Source organism: Dama dama, chromosome 13 (genome assembly GCF_033118175.1).
Source record: "Dama dama isolate Ldn47 chromosome 13, ASM3311817v1, whole genome shotgun sequence".
NCBI lineage: Eukaryota > Metazoa > Chordata > Mammalia > Artiodactyla > Cervidae > Dama > Dama dama.
In genome coordinates, this window is record NC_083693.1 from 25,241,262 (window position 1) to 25,264,634 (window position 23,373).

General features: G+C 49.4%; 1 protein-coding gene across 10 annotated transcripts in view; it reads left to right on the top strand.

The window, feature by feature from the left end:
- AKAP13 (A-kinase anchoring protein 13) overlaps positions 1 to 23,373 on the top strand; it is a 316,668-nt gene that overhangs the window by 273,401 nt on the left and 19,894 nt on the right. For 7 of the 10 annotated variants that reach the window (XM_061158636.1, XM_061158641.1, XM_061158642.1 and 4 more), the window contains 12 exons: positions 5,075 to 5,142; positions 7,375 to 7,441; positions 11,444 to 11,579; positions 12,943 to 13,055; positions 13,661 to 13,813; positions 14,406 to 14,656; positions 16,301 to 16,426; positions 16,543 to 16,660; positions 17,727 to 17,975; positions 21,263 to 21,339; positions 22,114 to 22,295; positions 22,394 to 22,476. In XM_061158636.1, the coding sequence (XP_061014619.1) occupies positions 5,075 to 5,142; positions 7,375 to 7,441; positions 11,444 to 11,579; positions 12,943 to 13,055; positions 13,661 to 13,813; positions 14,406 to 14,656; positions 16,301 to 16,426; positions 16,543 to 16,660; positions 17,727 to 17,975; positions 21,263 to 21,339; positions 22,114 to 22,295; positions 22,394 to 22,476 (1,623 nt within the window). The remainder of the gene's footprint in view (positions 1 to 5,074; positions 5,143 to 7,374; positions 7,442 to 11,443; positions 11,580 to 12,942; positions 13,056 to 13,660; positions 13,814 to 14,405; positions 14,657 to 16,300; positions 16,427 to 16,542; positions 16,661 to 17,726; positions 17,976 to 21,262; positions 21,340 to 22,113; positions 22,296 to 22,393; positions 22,477 to 23,373) is intronic. The other 3 variants (XM_061158640.1, XM_061158643.1, XM_061158639.1) reach the window with 2 other exon arrangements.

Sequence of the window (23,373 nt, forward strand, 5' to 3'; positions counted from 1 at the left end):
CTAATTTCATTTCAGTTTGGCGTGGCGTCTCCTCTTAACTCTTCTTTAAAGCTGATTTTCTTAGGCCAGTTTCTCTGGTGGGTTGTTGGATTTCTCTGCTGAAGGTGAATGGGTGTATGGTATATAACAGTTCACCAAAGCTCTGGTGGCAGAGTTTTAAAAAGATGAAGCAACAAATAAGATGTGAGCTCACAGCCCTGTGGGTTTTCCTTCATATTCTTTTGTTTGATGCCTCCATGTAGCCAGGAAAGAAGCTGAAGGCTGGGTTGTTTGCTTTTAAGTTCAGAGGAGTCCAATTAGGGGTCAGCTCTGTTCCCGTAAACCATGGTGCCAAGACCTTTTTGAAGAACTTTGAAGAATGAAAGCATATTGCTTACTGCTATTAGGAAATGTTTTTTGAAAAATAAATAAATAAAAGGCCAAATAATTCTTTGATCCCCCTAACAACATGGTATAGAGTTTGTGACAGGGAGCTTGAAAGTGGTATTAGATTGTCTTCAATTCGTATGTTCTTGGTACTTGTCTGTTTTCCAAAACAGAGGTTTTAACCTCAAGACTTCAGCTGATGTCAGTTGGGCCGAAGTTTCTAAGTCGCCCACGTACACCACTAAAACCATTACCGTGAACTGAGTCCAGGACAGCTGGGTAACAAGTTGAGTGGTTTTCAAGTAGGTACTCGAGTGTGTTAAGCAGACATGCATGCAAACTGTTTATGTCTCAGACTTGTGGCCATGTTATAAAGTATGTTGAAACTTCAGCTGGGTTGTGGCTTTGGGGACGTGTGTGTCAGTTAACTAGAACAGTGGATTGTGTGAAAAGTTGTTTACCAGAAGTACATTTTAAAAATACTACTTCTGCTTTTATGGTACGTCAATTGGAGTTGTCCTTTAAATCTCAAACACTGGTCTGAGAACTTGAATATTCCTAAAATCTATTTTAAAATAATTGCACCATTCCCACTATTTAATTCTCTATAGGGTGATGAAACTGTGGGTTTTGTGAATTGCCTGTTCATAATCTTCATACCGTTTTTCTATTTGATTCTTCGTCTTTCTGTTTTATGATGAGTTTTAAACATTTTGAAGATAAGGTTGTTAGGTGTGGCACTCCCTTTTAATTCCATTTCGAAATCTGTGGTTTCTTTGGCTGTGATACGAATTCATTAGTTTTCCCCATATTTTTTTCACCCGTGTTTCAAAGTATTATTTTATGTTAGTAAAATGGTATGAAGAAGAGGTTCTCTTAGGATACTTAGGCAAGGCACAGAGGGCAAGGAAGAAGGGGATTAAAGACAATGGGCTTCCCTGGTGGCTCAGAGGATAAAGCGTCTGCCTGCAGTGCGGGAGACCTGGGTTTGATCCCTGGGTTGGGAAAATCCCCTGGAGAAGGAAATGGCAATCCACTCCAGTATTCTTGCCTGGGGAATCCCATGGACAGAGGAGCCTGGCGGGCTGCAGTCCACGGGGTCGCAAAGAGTCGGACACGACTGAGCGACTTCACTTCACTTCATGTGAAAGACAAAGAAAAAAGGTAGGAAGGGGAGCTGAGAAGCCTGTGCGTGAGGACATGTTGGGTCAGCAGGACTGCGCCATGGTCTCAGGCGTCTGTGGAGCAAGGGAGGGGAGATGGTCACGGTACAGTATCATGATGGAAGCAGGTGTGGGATACCAGAAGCTCAGAGATCACTGGGGGTCTGCTTCCCTGGGAGAGTCAGACAAGACTTCAGAGAGCTGAGTCCTGCCAACCCAGTCAGGGAAGGAAGAGTGAGCAAGGGACACAGTTGCAGGAAAGAGTTTGTTCAGAGCTCAGAGGTGTGGCCGAGGGGCTAGAAGTGTACACACACATGATGGGCTTAAGCTAAGTAAGGAGTGTGGCTCAGATGGTGAAGAATCTGCCTGCAATGCAGGAGACCCAGGTTCGATCCCTGAGTCGAGACAATCCCTGGAGAAGGGCATGGCCACCCACTCCAGTCTTCTTGCCTGGAGAACTCCGTAGACAGAGGCGCCTGGTGGACTACAGTCCATGGGGTTGCAGAGTTGGACACGACTGAGCGACTGACACTTTCACTTATCCTAAAGATGATGGGGCACTATTAAAAGAGTCACTTTCTGAGAGTCTGAGTCTCATTTTCTTGGAGGTAAGTGGGAAAAAGTTTTGAATATAAGTCAATAAAGACAAATTTGGTCCGGCCCACCTGTTTCCTCTTTGACCCTTTGTGGAAGGCCGTTGGCTCGTGGGGCTTAAAGCCTTTAATAAAAGTTCACCAGAGTCTAGATCTGGAATGTGAGTTTCATTGCATGATGTATAGAAGGGCACAAAGGCATTGGAGTCTCAGGAGTTATTTGGATTTCTGTTTGCCGATTCTTCTCTTTTCTGGGAGCAGTATGATGATTTCTTAGTCAAAACGTATCCTTATTTCCAAATAGCAGAGAACTTGACAATTTAACAAGGGCCAGAGTATTCCAGTTCTTGAGAAAAGTATCCTCAACATGTTTCCTTTTCGCTGATTAGAATGAGTCACTCCCCAGGGGGCTCTCTGCAAAGGCTCCCTTGTGCCCAGAAAGGGATGTTGCTGAGAAGCCCTGGTATTAATATTCAGGGATGTATAACCCTTTCATAACTGCTGACCTCTGGAGCAACTTCATGACTTAATGTGGAAGTGTGCATAATCACCAACAGTGGAAACTGCCAGAAGCACAGCGTCCGTGCAGCTCCCTTGCAGTGTCATTCCTGGAGGAGAGGACACTGGAAGCAAGAGTAGACTTGCTTCCCTCCAGGTTGCTTCCTCTTGTTGATTCCCTGAATAAACCTTTCCCAGAGAGTCTCCCCTCATGCTGACATTGGGAATTGAACTTGAGGGTCTCTTCCCGTTGATGAGCATCAGAAAAATGACTGGAGAGTCAATTTCTCATGGGGTGAAGCTAGAAGAGGTTACTCAACAGAAGGCTCAGTAGGCCTGAGAGTTTAAAGGCCCAGGATAAAGCTTCACCCCATCCCACTTCCAAACTAGTTCCTGCTCTGGACCATCCTGTTGACCAAAGTAGAGTTGCTTCAGGTGGCCTCTTTCCTGGGGGTCATATCTGCCGTGATTCCTCCAGTGTGAACTGCCCCAACCAGGCCCTGAAGGATGGCTGTGTCCTAGTGACGATTCAGACGACTAAGAAGTTGAAAACTCTTCTGCAGCATGAGCCTTGTAGAACATTTTGAAGTAATTTACTTCGAAAAATCCATCTCTTTCAAGAGATGCAGCATAAGGAGTCTTACAGAAGCACAGAGAAAGGGAATGGGGAGGGCAAATGTGGTCCTTTCACTTTGGAGATCTGAGGAAATGGAGGCCTGTGGAGGAGGAACCGGCCTAGAGTCACAGTACCTAACTCGGGGAGCCGGGACCTGGAACACACTGAGTGTGACAGCCGTGCCTCTAGCGCTCCTTTTACTGTTAGAGGTGCGTGTTTGACCCACTGGAATCAAGGCTGTGACAGGGCACTTGGCCTTTTTGTAAAATAAGCATAAAGGCTAAAACGGACATTGGAATAGGCGGCATGAGTAGGCACTGTGCTAGGGAGACTCAATTAAAGTTTCAGCAGTAGATGGAGAGACCCTGCCCTGGAGGAACACTCGGTGGAGGAGAAAATGTTAGTCGCTCAGTGGTGTCCGACTCTTTGTGACCCTGTGGACCATAGCCCGCCAGGCTCCTCTGTCCGTGGGAGTCTCCAAGCAGGAATACTGGAGTGGGTTGCCGCTCCCTTCTCCAGGGGATCTTCCCAACTCAGAGAGTGAACCTGGGTCTCCTGCATTGCAGGCGGGTTCTTTACTCAGTGGAGGAGAAAATCACAGGATCATCCAATGCACTGTGACTGGGGGTGTTAGGAAAGAGGCCTGTGAGCCTGGCAGATGTTGCAGAGGAATGGAGAAGGCCCCGAGGTCTAGGATTCTGGCCTTTTCCACACTCACATCCTCAGAACCCGGACATATAAGTCAGGAGAGCATCCTGCCCTTGATTCACGGGTGACCATTCAAGGACCTGCGGTCCTTCCTGAGTCAGAATGGGAAGCATTGCCTAAGGGCGGTGTCTGTTGATTTTCTCAGGGAGCCTTTCCCTGGGGAGGCTTTCGCCATGGAATCCCCACAGACAGATCTCTTACTTGCTTTAATTCCCCTCCAGCCTCTTGGCCCAGCTCAGTATGACTTCATAGCAGCAGTACAAGCTGATGCTGGCCCTCTGGAGGCCCTGAGGGCTGGGTTTTTTCTGTCAGCAGCCCTTGTGGGTCTAGGAGTTGAGATAAAAATCATGTCCTCAGCAGATCTGGGTGCTGCTTCATCTTTCAGGAAGTCTCGGCTTCATCTTTCAGGAAGTCTCCCACTTTCTCTTGAGTCAGGGCTCCTGGAGGTGCTGATGATGTTTCTTCTCCAACTTTTGACCTGGAGTGTTGCAAAAAGCTCAAGGTGGATAGGAGTCCAAGTCAAAAGGACACAAACAGGTGGATTTTCAGATTCACTCTCTGCCTGTGACGCAGTCATACAGATTTCAAAGCCCCTGTGATGGGGGTGCATTTACATATCATTTGTGGTTGTTCTTACATGTTTATGTTAATGTCTGTGTGCGTGTGCGTGTGCATGCATGCATGCTCAGTCGTGACCGACTCTTTGCAACCCCACAGACTGTAGCCCACCAGGCTCCTCTGTCCATGGGATTTCCCAGGCAAGAACACTGGACTGGGTTGCCATTTCCTCCTCCAGGTATGCAAATACAGATCCGTACCACTTACGTATTGTTTGTGACACAGACTCACATGTCGACAGCAGGCACTTTCACTTTTAGTTTTGGTGGCCTCTCAGCTTCCTGCCCGAGAAGCGCCAGTTATGTCATTTATCTGCTCTTGTTTCTCCTCCTCCTGATGATGTCACACGCCTGCTTCCTGGAAGAGGGCTGCAGTCTGTAATCCCGGGTAGTCACACCCTGACATGTGAGCGGCTTCTCCGGTGGTCCGTCGGCCGCCGTGGCGGTGAAAATCCGTGTGGGCCTCTAGTCTCTGTGTGTTTAATGGCACCCGGCGTTCTGCTCTCTTTTCAGATTGTGGCGCCTTTGTCCACAAAGGCTGCAGAGAAAGTCTGAGCTCCTGTGCAAAGGTCAAAATGAAGGTAAGACATTTCTGCCCGAACCAATGAAATCCTCAGAGTTGGGAGACTCGGGGTTAGAGTTTCTGTTTGTCTTTTCATCATCCGGTACCTCCTTTGAGACTGCAGTAACCCAAAACGTTTCATCTCTTCTTGACACACTCGGGAATTTGTGGCTTTCGGAAGATGAAATGCTTTCAGAACTTGTCCACATTAGACACACATTTCGCTGTGATTGTCGTCTGTCACCAGTGCAGTGACTTTCTTCTTAACCATGTCTGCAGACCTGCCCCGCTCCGCACACTCCTGCCTTCCTCGTTGGGGACCCCGAGGGCAGCAGGTGGAGACCAGGGGCTCTGACGTGCTGACAGCCTGGGGAGGGCAGGGTTTTGAGCCAGCCTCCCCGGCATCCCTTTTCTCCACAGGCTCACGTAGATCACATGACGAGAAGAGAAGTGGGTGGTGGTCTACGCTCCGAGTGTGCACGTCACATAATAACACCCAGTGCACGTCAGAGGCCCTTGTAGAGTACGAGGCTGGGGGCAGATGGGCGTTTAGGTGGCCCGTGTGGTTTTTCAGTGTTTCAGTCACTCATAACTGTCTTTGTTCTTGTCAGAAGAGTGCTCTCCAACACCATCTACACGCACGCTCAGTGTGCTGTTTGCTTCCAGTAACCAAACACGTTTATCTAGTGAAGTGGCCTCAGACTTGAGAGCCATCTCGGGGGCTTGTTATAAAATGACACTGGGCCAGTGACCCACTCGCAGAATTTCCGATTCTGGGTGGGTGAGGCCAAGGAGTTTACCTTTCTAATAACTTCCCAGAAGATGTTGATGCTGCTGGTCCGAGGACCGCACTTTGAGAAGCACTGAACTAGTGTAAAGACGACAGGCTTCTGTACCCTGGATCTTATTCAGCCCATGGACATAAATTTTGTCCAAGGGCTGGATTTTTCTTTTTTTTTCTACAGTATTTATCACCTTCTTGGGGCTTCCCTGGTGGCTCAGATGGTAAAGAAGTGGCCTGTAGTGTAGGAGACCTGGGTTCAATCCCTGGGTCAGGAAGATCCCCTGGAGAAGGGAATGCCAACCCACTCCAGCATTCTTGCCTGGAGAACTCCATGGACAGAAGAGCCTGGCAGGCTACAGTCCATGGGGTCGTCAAGAGTCAGACGAGACTGAGTGACTAATGCAAAATATCACCTTCTTAGGGTCTGTGTATTTATTACATTTACTTTCTGTGGTCTGTGCCTTCCCCCCACTAGAATGTATGTAAGCATCAAACTTGCCAGGCAGTCTGAAGTCAGGAGCGTTAGATCCGTTGGCAGCTCCTAAGCCCGTAGAACAGAATCTGGGCTGTAGGTCCTTAGATGTTGGAGGCAAATGGAGGTGACGGCCCACTGGGCTGAGTGGCTGCCGCCTCCTCCGGACAAGATGCGCAGGCCCAGGCTGCTGCCTCCCGCCCTCCAGCTTGCCTCTGTCCTTGTCATCTGCCTGACCCCGTGGGCCTTTGAATTTGTGACCTCTGGTATGAGTGTCGTCATTGTGACTGTGCCAGAGAAAGACGGTAACAGGGACATCGCCTGCCTTGTGTCAAAGAGTGTCATCGAAGAGGGGGAGTCCCATTCTAAACAGACCCTTTTCCACTAATGGTTTATCTCAGACGAATTGCTTCAACCCGGAGTTTTTTCACACGTTGTCTCTGTTCCATGCCACAAAAAGTCTTAAAATTAGCACTTTCCCTAAGAATTATTTAACACCTTATACATAAATGCTGATCACTGGAGAGACGGAAATGAAAAGGGCACAGATGCTGCTTGTAAGGAACCAGCGTTGTGGTGGGGACAATGGACTAGCAGACAGTGACCATAATAAGGAAAGAACTAGCCGGGGCAGGGGGAGGGGGCGTACGCACAGCATTCTGAGGGGTGCCAGTCGCTGCGTCACGGGAGGAGAAGACAGAAGCTCGTGGTGGCTCTGCCCCTGAGGTCTGACCTTGAAACAGGAGACTGCCTGGCCTGTGAGGGGAGAGAAGCGTTCCAGGCAGAGGAGACGGCTCTCGCAGAATTGCAGGCTGGGCGGGCTCAGGGCGACGGCCAGCATGGGTGGCCGTGTCTGAGAGTAGGACCCTGAGGGCCGTTGGCAGGAACAGGGGAGCAGCTGGCTTTGGGTTCTAGGCTTCTTGAGACTTGACAGAAGATAAGTTGTAAAATTCATCAAAACTTGTGAAATTTATCGAAATTTCTTTTTCTTACAGCAACCCAAAGGGAACCTGCAGGCACACGACACATCCTCGCTGCCCACAGTCATCATGAGAAGCAAGTGTAAGTAGTCCGCCCGCCCCTCATGGCCCCTCTTGGCCTCTCTGGTTCAGTACTTACACACACTTCTGTCATATCCGTTTGTTATTCTTAATCACGGTTTGAATACCTATTTTGTGGTAACTTAGAGAAGGCTGCAGTTTCGTTGACCAAAAGCTTGGCAGTCCACCATCAAACTCTCTGGAAGGTCTTAGAATTGTGTGTGTGTGTGTGAGCCTACAAGGCCGCTCTTGAGCCTTGTTTATTTGAGCGAGTGACCCCCATGTTTTTTGAAACTCCTTTTCCATGAGTCAGCAGTGAAATTTGCTTTTAGTGCTCTCAACATCAAATGAGATCTTGCTTATTAGACTCCTTGACAGACTGCGAAATTATATAGTTTAGGGGTGGCTTTTTTTTTTCTTTTTTTTTTCAAGGTCTTCAAGGGGTACACAGATTGAGTTCGTCACACTTTGTCACATCAGCCCGTCTTCTCCAGTCTGTGCAAAGCTCCACTTTGGTTTTGCTGAATGTTTTCCCCTTTTCATTCTCCATTCTCTATCTCACTCCTTTCCCCTCATTAGTACACACTGTGGTATATTTAATGCAGCCCTCTCTAATTTGCTGTATCTTCAGACGTATGTGTACTTCTGAAAATATCTCTTACTATTTTGTGTGTTGAATTTAAATTAGACAGTATGACTTATGCTTATCCATTCTGCTGCTGCTTTTCCCCTCAATATGGTTTTGAGATCTGCGTGTGATATTATATGAAAGCTATCATCTCAAATTGCTGCGTGGTATTCTTTCAGAAACGTACACCACATTTTAATTACCAGTTCCCCCAAAGACTTGAGTTGTCTCCACCCGCTGCCATAAATAACACAGTAATGGATACCACATTAATTAGCTCACAGAACCCAGTTGAGACTTGCCCCCCAGGCTGTGTTTTTCAAGGCCTATTTCCTGGATCAATTAAAAGTGCCAGTTTTGGGCCCTGCCCAGACCTACGACATCAGAGAGTCCAGGGGTGGAGCTGGGTGCTCGGTTTGGTAGACGCTCCAGGTGATGGTGATGTCCACGCTTGAGTGTGAGAACCGCTGCCCCATGCCTGACTGTTCTGAGCACTTCCAGACGGCTCGGAACGGCCACTCAGGCTGTGCTGCCAGCGAGGGTGTGGAGTCCTGTCAGACGGAAGTCTGGTTATTACCCATCTTTGCATGTAAATTCCTAGAGGAAAAGTTATGCCCGACTGTCACCACTGTAACCAGTGATCCAACCTATCCCAACACCTTTTACAAGCCTACTCTTACTTAAATTTTTTTTCTTGACTCTATGACATTTATCTCTTCTTTCAGAAATCTGCTTTCTTTCAAATCAGATAAAAGAGGTCTTCCCCAAAGCTACCTATGATATTACCTCCAACACCCATGTGTGTTCTCATTCCCCTTTTACCCGCCAAGGTAAGGTAGCAGTAGGAATCCAGGTGGTGGACTCAGATTGTACGGGTGTGAGTCCTAGCACCCCGCTTAACAAATTACTGGCCAGAGACGTATTAATGCGTCTTTCGTTACCTGAACATTATTGACTGGAGACTTTATTGGTATCCACCTACCTAACAAATTGCCAGCCACAAGGGTTAGTTTCTGCAAAAATCCTCTAGTTAATAATGTATTAGCAGTTGCATAACCTCAAGACGAACATTTACGGCTCCCCCCACCCCCCCCATACTTCATGTTCCTCCTCCGTGGAAGGATGTAGTGGTACCATTAGGCGATCGTTGGGTTTAAGTGAGGTGACGCCCGTGAAGCCCTTGGTGGTGGGCCTGCCTCAGTGGGAACGTTCCCACTGCCGTCGGCTTCGCGGGCGCGGATGCCGGGCTCAGAGACAGTGAGCAGCTTCCTTGAGCGGGGATAGACTGGTTTCCAGCATTCCCAGAGCTCTCTCTCTCACCTCCCCGCACACCCACGCCGCCCTTAGATGCAAGTTGCTCTTGATAATCATGAAGGCTTTGCGTGACCTGACTTGGTTCTGTTTCTCCAGCCATTGCCCCAATCCTGCATGTCCTTGCCCGGCCTGCCTCCTCATCTGCTTGTCATCTCCATTTCACGGTAGCACTGCGTGAGCGTTTCTGCCTCCTTCAGACAGTCCTCCTCCTCAGAATGTCTTTTCCTGTCCTCCCGGCCACATCCTCACTTCAGGGACTTCCCCATTCAAGGACTGATGTTTCTCCCTCCGCCTGATTTTTTTTTTTAATAATTTTATTTATTTATTTTTGGCTCTGCTGGGTCTTGGTTCCTGCATGGGCTTTTCTCTAGTTTCGGGAAGCAGGGACGGCTCTCTAGTTGCAGTGCACAGGCTTCTCATGCGGAGGCTTTTCTTGTTGTGGAGCACAGGCTCTCGACCACAAGGGCTTAGTAGTTGCAGCGCTCAGGCTTAGCTGTCCTGCAGCATGTGGGATCTTCCCGGACCAGGGATCAAACCCGTGTCTCCTGCAATTGGCAGGCAGATTCTGTACCACTGAGCCGCCAGGGCACTGCTCCTTCATCATATTTTATCTGCTCACCAGCTTCCCTTGGAGGCCCTGTGGTGTGCCCCAGGCCCCTGCACACTAGAGCCTGTTCACCTCTCTGCCTCTTGCCCGTCTTCCCTGTTGGGCAAGGCCCCCCATCTCCTGGTGTTCTGCATATTTCCTGCAAGAAGGGTCTGGTCATGCCCCCGTGCAGCAGGTTTCTGGTGATTACATCACCTTCTTCTGAATAGAATCTGAATGGTTTTATCCATTTTATTAAGTCAGGCACATCCTGTAATACTGTGAAGCTGTAACAGCTGCCCCAGTTATTTCCTTCAGCTCCTGACGCTCCTAGGGCTGGACGGATAATGCTGCTCGCGTCTGGGACAGCAGCTTCGTTACCACGGAAAAATCATCTGTTACCCAGATGCCAGTGTGACTACTTGACCCAAAATCAGAGCTCCAGTGTCCTCCTCGGGCGTGTGCAATGGCCATGAACTTGGGCACGCTCTGGGAGACGGTGAGGGACAGGGAGGCCTGGCATGCTGCAGCCCTTGGGTCGCAAAGAGTCGGACGCGACTGAACAGCACATGAAATACTCAGTTATGAGGACAGATTAGCTGGGTGGCATTGAACACAGGTTGCATTTTCCTCCTCTATAAATTAGAGGAATTGGTCAAAATCTGGGTTCTCAGACATGTACAGAAGAAATGATAGAGAAGCTGGTAAAAACGTCTTAGACCCCTAGGTCCCACCCACACAGGACAGACAGGGCTGGGCATTTGCATAACTCAAAAGCCCCTCACACGAAAAACACTGGACTAGGTCATCTCTGAGGCTGCTTGTGTCCTTAAAATTCTTTCAATCTCCTTTTCTCTTTGAATTAGTTTAAATTTTTAAATATATGTACTTTCAGTGATTCTTTATCCTTACTGCCTCATTTCCATCACACTCCACAGGTAACTCCATTTCTTATGTTTATCTTCTCCAAGTTTCTTTCTTAAAGCAGATACCAATTTGGATTATTTATTGCTTTTAAAACATAGCAGTGGTCTGTGGCACACGTTATTCTGCTCCTCAATTTTTTTTCCCCTTAATGTGTTATCGTGCGGTTTTGTGTCAGTTCATTCAGGGTGTGCTGGTTTTTATTTTACACATTCATAGTATCCACCAGTAGGATATACTATGATTTATTAACTGACCTTACTTTGGTAACTCATTTTGCTTATACTGAACTTTGCACTGAGTACCTTTGGTCATATGCCATTGCAAGTGTAAACAAGTAAATCTTGTGGAATGTACATGTCCTGAAGGAAACCACTGGATCAATAGGTATAGACATTCACAGTTTCAATAACTGTTGCCACATTGACCTCCGCAGAGTTTTTGTCTCCAGTTACACTCCCAGGGTGGATCTCTTACAAAGCATTCTGTTCCTGTCTGATACTTGTCGGGTGGGTCCGTGCTGGAGGGCCTGAGTCACTGACACTCCAATGGTGTCCTCTCGTCCTCTGCAGCCTCCCAGCCCAAGGAGCGCCCTCGGTCAGCCGTCCTCCTGGCCGATGAAACCACTGCCGCCCCTGTGTTTGCTAACAGACGGTCCCAGCAGAGCACCATGCTTTCCAAAAGCGTCTCCATTCAGAACATCGCTGGGTAAGTGGGGGTGTGGAGACGGCACAGTTGACATCTAGGCGATGAGAGCATCATATACCATTTGACAGAAACATGCTCTTGGGAAAGAACGTGTGACCTAACGAGTTGGCGTGCAGCTGAGTAATGCAGACAGGCAGGGTGAGGATTACATTGGATGCAGCCGTTCTCTAGCAAGGATCCCCACTGAACACCATCTCAAGTAAGGTTTTGTCCATGATCAGTCCTGCCTTTAAAGAACCTGCCTTCTAAGAGGATGATTTTTAGGTCAAAATAAGAAGTGGAAATAGGAAAGGAAAAAAAAAAAGTGATTTAATGCTGAATGTTGGGCTGCAACCACTTACATTTTTAGATGTCATACTTTTCCATTGGTCAGATGAATGTGGGAAGGGAGGGTAGTTTTGTTTTACCTTCTTTTTTATTCTGTTTTCCATCCTTGCGTCTTGCCTCTTCAGTTATGGGAGTGAGTAACGGGCCGAGAATGACAGTAGGCTCCCAGCCCCTCCTCTGCCCTGAGCTCCTCTGTGGTCCTGTGGGAGCTGCCGTGGCCGCTGGCTGTGGGTGGTTAGCACAGGGCTGATTGTGATGTGGCTGGCTGTTGGGGGTCAGGTGCCTGCCTTCCCACCAAGTAAAGAAGTCACCTCAGATGTAGGGCTCAAAAGTGTCCCTGGCAGCTCTCCTCACCCAGGCTGGAGGAAGATTCCCAGCTGAAGGATGCAAATCTCCTTTTGTCTGTGTGTCCTCACCTCTGTGCTGGATAACGCTTCCTCCTCCTTAAAAAAAAAGAAGAAAAAAAAAATTCCAGGTATTTTTATATCATCTGCCTCAGTGGTGTGATTATCTTCTTTTCAGAGTTAATCTCAGTTGGTTTATATTATGACTTTAAAAAGTTGGCCTTTAAACACAATTTAGTTTTAAGTGACTCTGGCTTACCTCTGTGCCATACCACAAACATACCGGGTGCCTGATGTGCTAGCTGGGATCGAGAAAAGTCCAAAGAATTTGGTTTAGCGTTAAGTGCTGGCTGTATAGGTGTTTGGGGAACACAAGGAAGAGGTGTTGTGGTTAGACACGCGTTTCAAACAGAGAAATTTCATTTGTAATGTGTACGCAGTTTGAAAGAAGAGCCTTCTTCTTGTTACTCATGGTTTAAAATAAAACTGCAAGGTTCAAAAAGTTCACGGTTGCAGTGAACTTAAAGTGCATTGAAAAGCCTCTCACCCCCTTCATAGTTCATGTTGCACGTTGGCAGGTACCTGACATAAGTAATTTGCCTTCGACATTGTCATTTTATAGTTTTTCAAATCTCCACAAACCATGGCTTCTCAGAATACACCTGACAGTATGTGTTTCCTTCTGTCCCTAGAGTTGGCAACGATGAGAACATCTCGAACACCTGGAAGTTCCTATCCCACTCAACAGACTCACTGAATAAAATCAGCAAGGTCAACGAGTCCACGGAGTCCCTTACGGATGAGGGTAAGCGGAGGCCACGGCCTGTGTGGTAGGCGTCTGCAGAGACTCTGTGCCGTTAGCTGGGATGCAGGCACCGACGAAGTAACGGTGCCTGCCCTCCTGGCTTCTGTGGCGCTTCTCTGAACTGCCTGTGCAGCGTCAGATGCTTTATAGTGAGCTGCGGAACCTGCTTATCCAGTTGCTGGGTACTCGTCCACTGAAGGACTCCATTGCGTTTAATGTGGTCAGACTGCCACAAACACTGCTTCTTCCCCTAGACTTGTGTACATATTCAGTTCACAGTTGTAAACCTACTGTCTTAAACAAGGAAAGTCACCAGGACCCTTCTAGCTCCTGCTTCACGAAGTAATCATGTCTTAATCACCTTTAATTTAAGTGACTTTTTCACCCTTAACCAAAGTCTTGAATATAGTATATGTCACTCTCGAACAGAAAATCCTCCTTTCTAATAGAATATATATATTCTGTGAATATCACTGTCTTAGTGCAGAGTGCATAGTCTCATGAAGTTACCACCCCGAGGAATGTCCAGCAGAGGTTTTTTTAGAAGTCGCTGATGCAGGACTCTGACACCGATTTTTTTCTTTTTCTTTTCTTTTTTTTTTGAGGAGTAGGTACAGACATGAATGAAGGACAGCTAATGGGAGATTTTGAGACTGAGTCCAAACAGCTGGAAGCAGAGTCTTGGAGTCAGATCGTGGACAGCAAGTTTCTGAAACAGCACAAGAAAGATGTCGTCAAGCGGCAAGAAGTGATTTACGGTGAGACGCCTCACGTGCTCGCTGAGATCTGATTCACGTAGTCTGGTGGGTGGTTTGTTGCACTATGGCAAGTCAGTTTTCAAGAATGTATTGTAGCCATCTCCAAGATTTTCTTTAAAAGGTTTGAGGTATAGAGACATGATCTTATTTCTGTCCTTTCCTCTCTCTGTAAAATGATCTTGAATTTTATCGAACATTTTATTGAATATGAGTGCTTATTTATGCAGTATTCTTAGAGATCCCCTGTGACAGCACAGTTGAATTCCTCAGCTGCAGCGGAAACTAGATTAAATACAAGTCCTTTCTGGGAAATGGGAGCACAGTCAGTTATGGGAGGTCCTGAATCCCAGTGAAGATAACTTTGGAAACCACCATTTGAGAGGGATGGAGTCCAGTATGCCCGTCAGAAAGTAGTATGAGGTCCCATGAAAAACAGGAACAGGATGAAAACTCTTCAGGGAAAAGGCAGCTCTTGACCCAGCCTTAAAGTTTAAGTTGGGCCGTAAGCAGCCTTTAGACAGGCCTGGGCTCTCAGGAGCAGGGGAATCGGCGAGGGGGGCGTCCCTGACGGTCCAGCCCTGTCGCCCCCCAGAGCTGATGCAGACAGAGTTCCACCACCTCCGCACCCTCAAGATCATGAGCGACGTCTACAGCCGGGGCATGATGGCCGACCTGCTCTTCGAGCAGCAGATGGTGGAGAAGCTTTTCCCCTGCTTGGATGAGCTCATCAGTATCCACAGCCAGTTCTTCCAGCGCATCCTCGAGCGGAAAAAGGACTCCCTGGTGGATAAGAGCGAGAAGAACTTTCTCATCAGGAGGATCGGGGACGTGCTTGTGCATCAGGTGAGCGGGAGCAGGGCCCCGGGCACTTCTCTCTCACGCACACACACACAGCCAGACACACACACACACACACACACAGAGACAGACACACACACACACAGACAGACAGATACACACACACACACAGACACACACACACACACACACACACAGAGGGGGCCGGTAGCCGTGTGTTCTCGTCCTGGCTGAACTGCCTGTGATCCCTGTGAGCTTGGGCAGGTGGTTCCATGTCTCCAGCCCTCAGTTTTCCTTTTCTGAGATTGAGGACAGTAGGTTTTCTCTTCTAATGCTGTTTTAAAATTTAGAAGCCATGTGTATATAAAGTGCCCAGTGTACATGCTAGGTATGTACGGCTATGTACATGTACGGCTAGGTATGCCGTAAAAGTCACGTTTCCTTGCTTTTGGGGGGTGCTTGCCTTGTGGTCACTTAGAACGTCTCTGCTTTCAGCTTCTCTGTTGGTCGGGGGGAAAGGAAAGGCTCCCATGAAGCTTTAGGGTGAGGAGCAAGCCTTGCTAACTCCAGAGACTTAGTCCAGCAGGGGTGGCTGCTAGCGTGTGTTGCAGGGACCATTTGCAGAAACTCCAAGGCCACCCTGCAGTGAACATAGCTTCAGATGAGGTAGCACACGTGTGGGGGTGATGGAAGGGCCACGCAGAACTGTTGCGACCACTGGCCCGAGCTAAGTAGGATAAACAGCCCTAGTTACCATGGCTGTTTCTAATGGCTTTCTGACTTACCAAGGTGACATTCTTAAGACGGCTTCTTCATGAAAGACTTCTAGTGAGTCCCTTCCTTTTATTGCTATTTTTATGACAGATGGGAGTTAGAACACGTTTTGCACAGCGCGTGGCTACTTCTGTGTTTATTATTTATAAATATCCGTATCAGCTTTACTGACATATAATTCATTAGCCTTGTGATCCACCCGTGTAAAGTGTGCTGTTCAGTGGTGTTTAGTATATCCATGGATTTGAGCAGCCGTCACCAGGGCCAGTCATAGAGCGTTTTTATTGTCAGCACCCACACCCACTTCCCCGACTTCCCCAGCCCTAGGCAGCCATTGACGTACTTTCTCTCTGGATTTGCCTGTTCTGGACATTGTATATAAATGGAATAAAACAGTATGTTGTTCTTAGTGCTTGGACTTTTCATGCGTAAGTACCACATTTTATCCGTTTATCCTTCGATGGACACGAGGATTAGTTCCCCTTGGTTGAGGGCTGTTGTGAACATCGCTGCTAGGAACATTCATATGCATGTTTTTGTGTGGACATGTTTTTATGGCCAGGAGTGGAACTGCTGGGTCATATAACTCTGTGTTTAACTTCTTGAGGAACTGCCTGTCTTCCAAAGCTCCTGCACCATTTCACTCTTCTGGGGGAAGTTATAAGGAAGATCCCCTGGAGGAGGAAATGGCAGCCCATGCCAGTATTCTGGTCTGGAGAATCCCACGGACAGAGGAGCCTGGCAGGCTGCAGTCCGTGGGGTTGCAGAGAGTCAGACGTGATTGAGCCACCAAGCATGAGCACAGTGAGGAAGCCCTCCTGGGTTATACACGCAGCCTGGACCCTTGGCACACAGTGGTAGCACAAGTTTAGCGCCCTCAGTGGTGGTGTAACCCCTGCTTGCTTTCCTCCACAGTTCTCGGGGGAGAATGCCGAACGCTTAAAGAAGACGTACGGCAAGTTTTGTGGGCAGCACAACCAGTCCGTGAACTACTTCAAAGACCTCCACACCAAAGACAAGCGCTTTCAGGCCTTCGTGAAGGTAGTGACGTGAAACGTGGAATTCCCCACCGTTGCTCAGAGCCTGGTGTCCCTGTGAGGTTTAGCCTGAGCCTTCCCCTCCGGGTCATTCCTGACATTCGGTCTCCTCCCTTGCAGAAGAAGATGAGCAGTTCGGTCGTCCGGAGGCTGGGAATCCCCGAGTGCATATTGCTTGTAACCCAGCGAATCACCAAATACCCGGTTTTGTTCCAGAGGATACTGCAGTGTACCAAAGGTGAGTCTCTCTCTTGAATCAATCTTACCTGCCAGTGGCCTGTTCCCTGTCTGTCCGGCAGAGGCCCCGTAGAAGGACTCTTCCACATCAAGGGAGGACTAAAAGAGAACCCTGTGTTTTCTCTTAAAAATTGTTTTCTTAAGTGCAAACGTGAAATGTCACGTTACCAGACCTAGAGTGAATGAGAGCGAGAAGGGGAGGAACCGCTAGGTGATCCCAGACAAGAGCTCAGTGGCCCGGAGAGCTTGGCACTTGTCTCTCTGGGAGAGGACATGCCCACCTCACCTGCACGTGCAGGGATCGCTGCTGCTTCTCGGTTAATCAGTGCCACTAGTTCTTCTTTCTGCTGCTCCTGCTCCGCCACAGTTACATTAAGGATTAGCTAAAGCAAAGACATAGATTAAAAAACCAGAGGCTCCTCTCTCTCCCTAAAGATGTTGGATTCTACCACTAGAAGGTAGCTTGGGGGACTTCCCTGGTGGTCCAGTGGCTAAGACTCCTCCCTCCCAGTGCAGGGGGCCCAAGTTTGATCCCTGGTCAGAGAACTAGATCCCACATGCGTCAACTAAAGGTCCCAACTAAGACCTGGTGCAGCCAAATAAGTATTTACACATCTATATATGTATATATGGGGCTTCCCTGGTGACTCAGATGGTAAAGAATCCACCTGCAACGTGAGAGACATGGGTTCAATCCCTGGATGAGGAAGATCCCCTGGAGAAGGGCATGGCAACCCACTCCAGTATTCTTGCGTGAAGAAGCCCATGGACAGAGGAGCCTGGCGGGCTACAGTCCCTGGGGTCGCAGAGTCGGACAGGACTGAGCGACTAAGCGCAGCACATGTGTGTGTAGAGAGAGAGAACGTAGCTCGTGAGTGCACATCATCTGTCCCACTGAAACACCTAACCTTATTTAAACGCTGACCGAGCGGGAGGGCGTCACGTGGCTGCAGCGTGTTGGCCTCGCTCTGCCCATGTGCCCGCAGGGCACAGACCGTGCCGGGGGGGCATGGAGGCAGGGCGCCCTCCTCCGCCCCGTCGGGACCGAGCGCTCCTCTCCTCCTCAGACAACGAGGCGGAGCAGCAGGACCTGACGCAGTCCCTGGGCCTGGTGAAGGAGGTGATCAGCGCCGTGGACAGCAAGGTGGCAAGTTACGAGAAGAAGGTCCGTCTGAATGAGATCTACACGAAGACCGACAGCAAGTCGATCATGAGGATGAAGAGCGGCCAGATGTTCGCCAAGGAGGACCTGAGGCGGAAGAAGCTGGTGCGGGACGGGAGCGTGTTTCTGAAGAGCGCGACCGGGAGGCTGAAAGGTGAGGCCCGCTCGTGCCTGACACTCCGCGCGCTCCAGGGGGAGCAGGCAGGACGCAGGCATCCCAGACCGCTTCCGGGACCCTCGTCCAGGCATTCCCCAGGAGCAGCCGTCGTTCAGTCCTCAGTCTTATCAGAAAGGCCTGGGCTGAGATGGCTCACAAGCCACACCGGATACAGTAAGGCAACAAGGATCTGGTGCAGTCAGGGTGTGAGAAGAGCAAAGAGTCAGCGTCATACTCAGATGCGAGCTCTTAAGGCACATGTAGTCTCCCATGAGAGATGGGCAGCAAATTTGGGGTCGGGGTCTCTGGCAAAACCACTGCCAGGAGGGATGCACCATCAGTTGCACCATTCATAGGTTCTCTGAGATTAAAAATACATCGTCAATTGTTCCAAAGAAATGTTAGAGGATTCTCAGTTCCTGAGACCTTAGAGAAATCTTTAACTCACAACTCGACTTATTATTAAACTTTGTTGTTCGTATCTTTTATTTTTCTCTAAGAAAATGAGATCATGAAGGATACTCATTTCCTGTTTGATCTTAGGTTTTTTTTTTTTTTTTTAAATGATCAGCCCCATCAAGTTAAGGAAGTTAGGAGGTCTGTTCATTCATCTGTGCATCTGGTCTGTTGGGTTTTTTGTTTTGTTTCTTTAATAATTTTCCCCATCAAACCCATATCCTCTGGGTCTGTCTGGTAACTCTAACCTCACCAGTAGCCTTGAGTACCCCCAGCCTGCCTCCCTGGCCTCAGTGAGCTGAGCACACAAAGCTGCTCCACTGGCAAAAAAACTCAGGCGTGAACCGGCCACAGGGTGGGTGATGCCCTAGCTGCTGGCTCCTTAGCCAGCTCGGGTCTCCCCCTGCTCAGAGCAAGGCATGAAGGTGGATGACATGGGACAGTCTGCTTAGAGGTTGGGCTCGAACTGCAGAGACGTTTAAAGAGGTTCTTGCCCTGCAGTGTGATGGCTGCTGGAACAGAGGTGTGAACTGGGGACGAGGAGAGGGGCCTGCGAGTCACGTTTTGAAGGATGGAGAGGAGGCAGCGTGAGAGCTCGGAGCCTGGGGGGGTCAGGCGGGCAGGCAGCGGAGCGAGGCAGGAAGTACGGCCAAAGCATGAGCTCGGGGCCGACTGGGGGTGGACACGAGCTCTGGGGGTGGCAGGGGCTCACCGCGGAGGGTGTGAGCAGGGCAGGGGTGGATCCGAGTGTGGGCACTGCAGGGCTGCGTAGGGCCGAGGAGCCCAGGGGGACGGCCGACCGAGCTGAGGACAGTCCCTGGTGCGGGGACCTGGGGTGGGGGGGGTCCTCCAGGTAGGGTCACTTCAGAGGGAAGAAACACCCCTTCCAGCCCCCAGCCAGCTCTGCATCTCCCTGCTCCGTGATGAACGGCATGGTCCCCAGGGCTCCCTGCTTCCAGCCCTGATGCCCTGTGACACCCTGAGGCCACAGCTGGGGGCTCTGGCCTCCCCGCTGCGGTGAGGCCATCTCCGCCGCCACCTGGTCGTGAAGTGCCGGTCCTCTTGTGAGAGCAGGCTTCCTAGAGCGGCCACTGCCTGGAGCCAGCGCCGTGTTCCTTCTCTACACAGCAGTTGATTCATTCGTTCCCGAAATAAAAAATAATCGGTTCCAGCTGTTGGAACAAAGTCGTGGTCCAAGCAGTGGCAGAACGATAGGCTTCCTGGCCCACGACGTCTCACGGCGAGAGGAGTTGGTTTCTAGTCGTTCCCCCGGTGAACGTGTGCCAAGGACAGCCAGTCCTGTGTCAAGTATCGCTTGCAAGGGGGTGGGATTGTTTTTCTCTGGTCTGCTGACACCGATCACATAAACTTCAGGATCAAAACTAAAGTTGAAACTTATGTGTTAGGACCTTTTTTATTTATTTATTTTTGGCAAACACCTGAACTGTTTAAAAGTAAACTTTAAAAAAAACTAAGTTGTCAAAACTAATGGTAGTGCATGGAAAATTACTGTGGTCTGTGCTGAAAACTAGACCTCCCCAGGACTTGGGCCTGCTTGCTTCTGTTCCTTGTAGCTTTGCCGTGAATTACACAGGGGGGCACCCCCGTCTTGGCAGAAGTGGTGGAAAAGGCCGGGAGGGGCCTGACCACCCAGGAGGGGGCTGCAGAAGTCAGCCTGTTGTTTTCCCCAGGGAGTCATAGGCGCCCCAGCCTCTTTCCTGGCTGAAGGTGGTGCCGACAGGGGCCAGCCCGTGAGGTCTCAGTTGACGACTCACCTCCACGTCCCCCTTTGTCCTTAAGGGAGCACTGGGAAATGTCACTGTATACTCTTCGCGAATTAGAGCAAGTGTTGGTGGCATTCTTTTGATTTCTGGATCCAACTAGAGACGTTATTTTTCATTTATTTATTTATTTTGAACACCAAAATCATTTTGTATTGGTATATAGCCAATTAACAGTGTTGGAACAGTGTTTCAGGTGGACAGCAGAGGGACTCAACCTTACATGTACATGTATCCATTCTTTTCCAAACCCCCTCCCATCCCGACGGGCACATCACATTGAGCAGAGTTCCCTGTGCTAGCCAGCAGGTCCGTGTTGGTTATTCATTTTAAATAGAGCGGTGTATGCATGACCTTCCTAACTGTCCGTCGTTCCCCCTGCCCCCACCCCCCACCCCCGGCAAGCATAACCAGCTAGAGATGTTAATTTTCCTCTTGTTGCGTTTCAGTTGAGAAGAGCAGGCCGTCTCCATGGCACGGAGAGGTTGAGGTTGCTGGCACCGTGTTGGGCCGAGCAGAGTGCAGTGTTCTGTGTACCTGAGACGGCATGGGTGTTGGGGGGCCCCCTTGTCCTCCAGGGCCTGTAGAGGAAGCCTGCCTTTCATGATTAGGTTGAGATAGTCCTCTGCATCACCTCCTGGCAGCCTTCTGTCTGCTGCCCCACGACTTTCCCCTTACCGTGATCAGAAGCCGAGAAACACTGTGACCAAGAGTATTTTGTGGAATGTGTTGCTGTAGTCCTGCTTCCCAACTTTTAAAGTATTTTATTCTTAAAAGCCTTGCTTTGTGGGATCCGTCTTTCCAGCACTGAGTGCTCAGACCTTCCCAGAACAGAGTTTTGGTGATCAATCCCATTTCAAAATGCCTCTGAAAATTCTACTGGCCAGATGTGGACCCTGCAGAAGTGTCAGACCCTTGCCTGGGAGGAGCGTGATGAAGTGCCGTGTGGGCGAGCTGCGGGGTCGTCGCCTGGTCAGGTGCCCTGGAGGTGCTTCCCTGCTCACTGATGGTGTGATCGTGATTCTCTCTCCTCTCCCCACTCTGCAGAGGTTCAGGCGGTCCTGTTGACTGACATCTTGGTCTTCCTTCAAGAAAAAGACCAGAAGTATGTCTTTGCGTCATTGGTAAGCTGAGCTGCTCACCTCTGCTGTTTGTAATTAACAGTGTTCACAACCGTGAGGGTCGGTGGTGAGTGTAGTTCAGTGTTATTGTTCAGTCACCCTCTCAACACTGACCCAGAGCAGATTCCTCTGGGTCATTTCTCACATAGCCTTGCAGTTTTCTGCCCACCTCCCTCCCCCCAGTTATTTTTCTGCTCCCTCAGAAGCCTTCTTGAGAGCCTTCGGCATTTGATCCAAAAAGAAATCTGTCGTTGTAGTATTTCTCATGTATTATGTCTTACAAATCGTTCCCCCTTATAACCTTGCTAACCAGAGTCTATGACAAAAACCAGAAAGAACTCGAACCTTGACAGCCTTAAATTTTTGTTTCCTTTTTGGAAATCATTTTCTGTTGGGTAAAATGCAGTGAAATAACACGCTATTTGGTTTTTCTCCTAAATCTGCCATTGTTTCTTAAGCCATATGCTTTTTTTTTTTTAATTGGAGAGAAAAGCAAGACATCATGTATTAACCCATATATTTGGAATCTAGAAGAATGGTACTGATGAACCTGTCTCATGGCAGGAATAGAGACGCAGATGTAGAGAACGGACTTGTGAACACAGCGGGGGAGGCGGAGGGTGGGATGTATTGAGAGAGCAGCCCTGGCGTATATACACCTCCGTGTGTGAGCCACAGGCTCTTCAAGGGCATCTAGTCCGTCCTGAGATGGGAGCTGTCTTAAGAGTTGGGTTGTTGCATCCACATCTTTCTAGCTACGCTCTCCCCACTTTCCAGGACCAGAAATCAACGGTGATCTCTCTGAAGAAGCTGATTGTGAGGGAAGTAGCACACGAGGAGAAGGGCTTGTTCCTCATCAGTATGGGGATGAAGGACCCGGAGATGGTGGAAGTCCACGCCAGCTCCAAGGAGGAGCGCAACAGCTGGATTCAGATCATCCAGGACACGATCAACACCCTGTGAGTCTCAGCCCGCCCTCCGGGATCGCGTGATGGACGGGCCACCGTCAGGGTGACGGACCTCTGAGTAACGTGCTGTTCTGTTGTCGTTGTGTCAGGAACCGAGATGAAGATGAAGGAATTCCTAGTGAGAACGAGGAAGAAAAGAAGATGTTGGACACCAAGGCCCGGGAGTTAAAAGGTGAAGCTGCTGGAAGCGGCCCAAGGGCCTGTCAGGGCAGTGGGGTGCAGGGGGAAGGGGGCGCTGTCACACAGAACCCCTGCAGGTTTTCAGTCGATCCCAGGGCCGGCCAGACAAAAGAGAAGCCAGGTCAGAGCCGACACAAGTCCCTGCAGAAGCACCCTGTACAGTGAGCATGGCCCGGGGGGACGCGTCTGACACCAGATCGTGGGGATGTTGCTTCTCTGTCTCAGGGTCAGTGCCCGTGGGCCCTGGGGACAGGCTCGGTACTTTGTCACGGAAGAAGTTGCTGGAATTCACAAGCACATCTGAGATTAAAACAGGAAGGAGAGAAGAAAGGTGCTTGAGGGAAAGAATTTCCCAGTTAATCTGTTTATCCGTCACCCCTGCCACGGTGCCCTGCGTTCCAAGGGTGTCACTTAGGGCGAAGTGTGCTTCCGGGTGAGGTTGGACCACTGTCTACCGAGGCCTGCTGTCCCATGTAGTCTCATCTCCGCCCCTGCAAGGCTCTACTCTAAGCAGTGAGAAAGCTGGGCCCACCACAGCGGAGCAGCCCAGGGCCTCAAGCCCTGTCCCTGCAGAGCCGGGCCCTGCTGTCTGCCGAGCTGCGCGTGTGTCTTCCCCTTTGGTGCTACTGAGTGTTCTGAAAGAAGCGCGTGTGGTGCTCTGGAGAGAAGTAAGGCTCAGAGTCAAGTACATGCAGGCTCCCGAGGAGTTCAGTTCAGTTCATTCTCTTTCAACAGTGAGAGGGGAAAAAAAAAAAGATGGACAGATTTAGACTGGAGCCAGTGTCTCATTGTTATCTCTTCCTGTGAGTAGGATGGCAGAGAGGAGAACCACCTGCTTTTTAATTGAAGGATAATTGCTTTACAGTATCGTGTTGGTTTTCTGCCATGT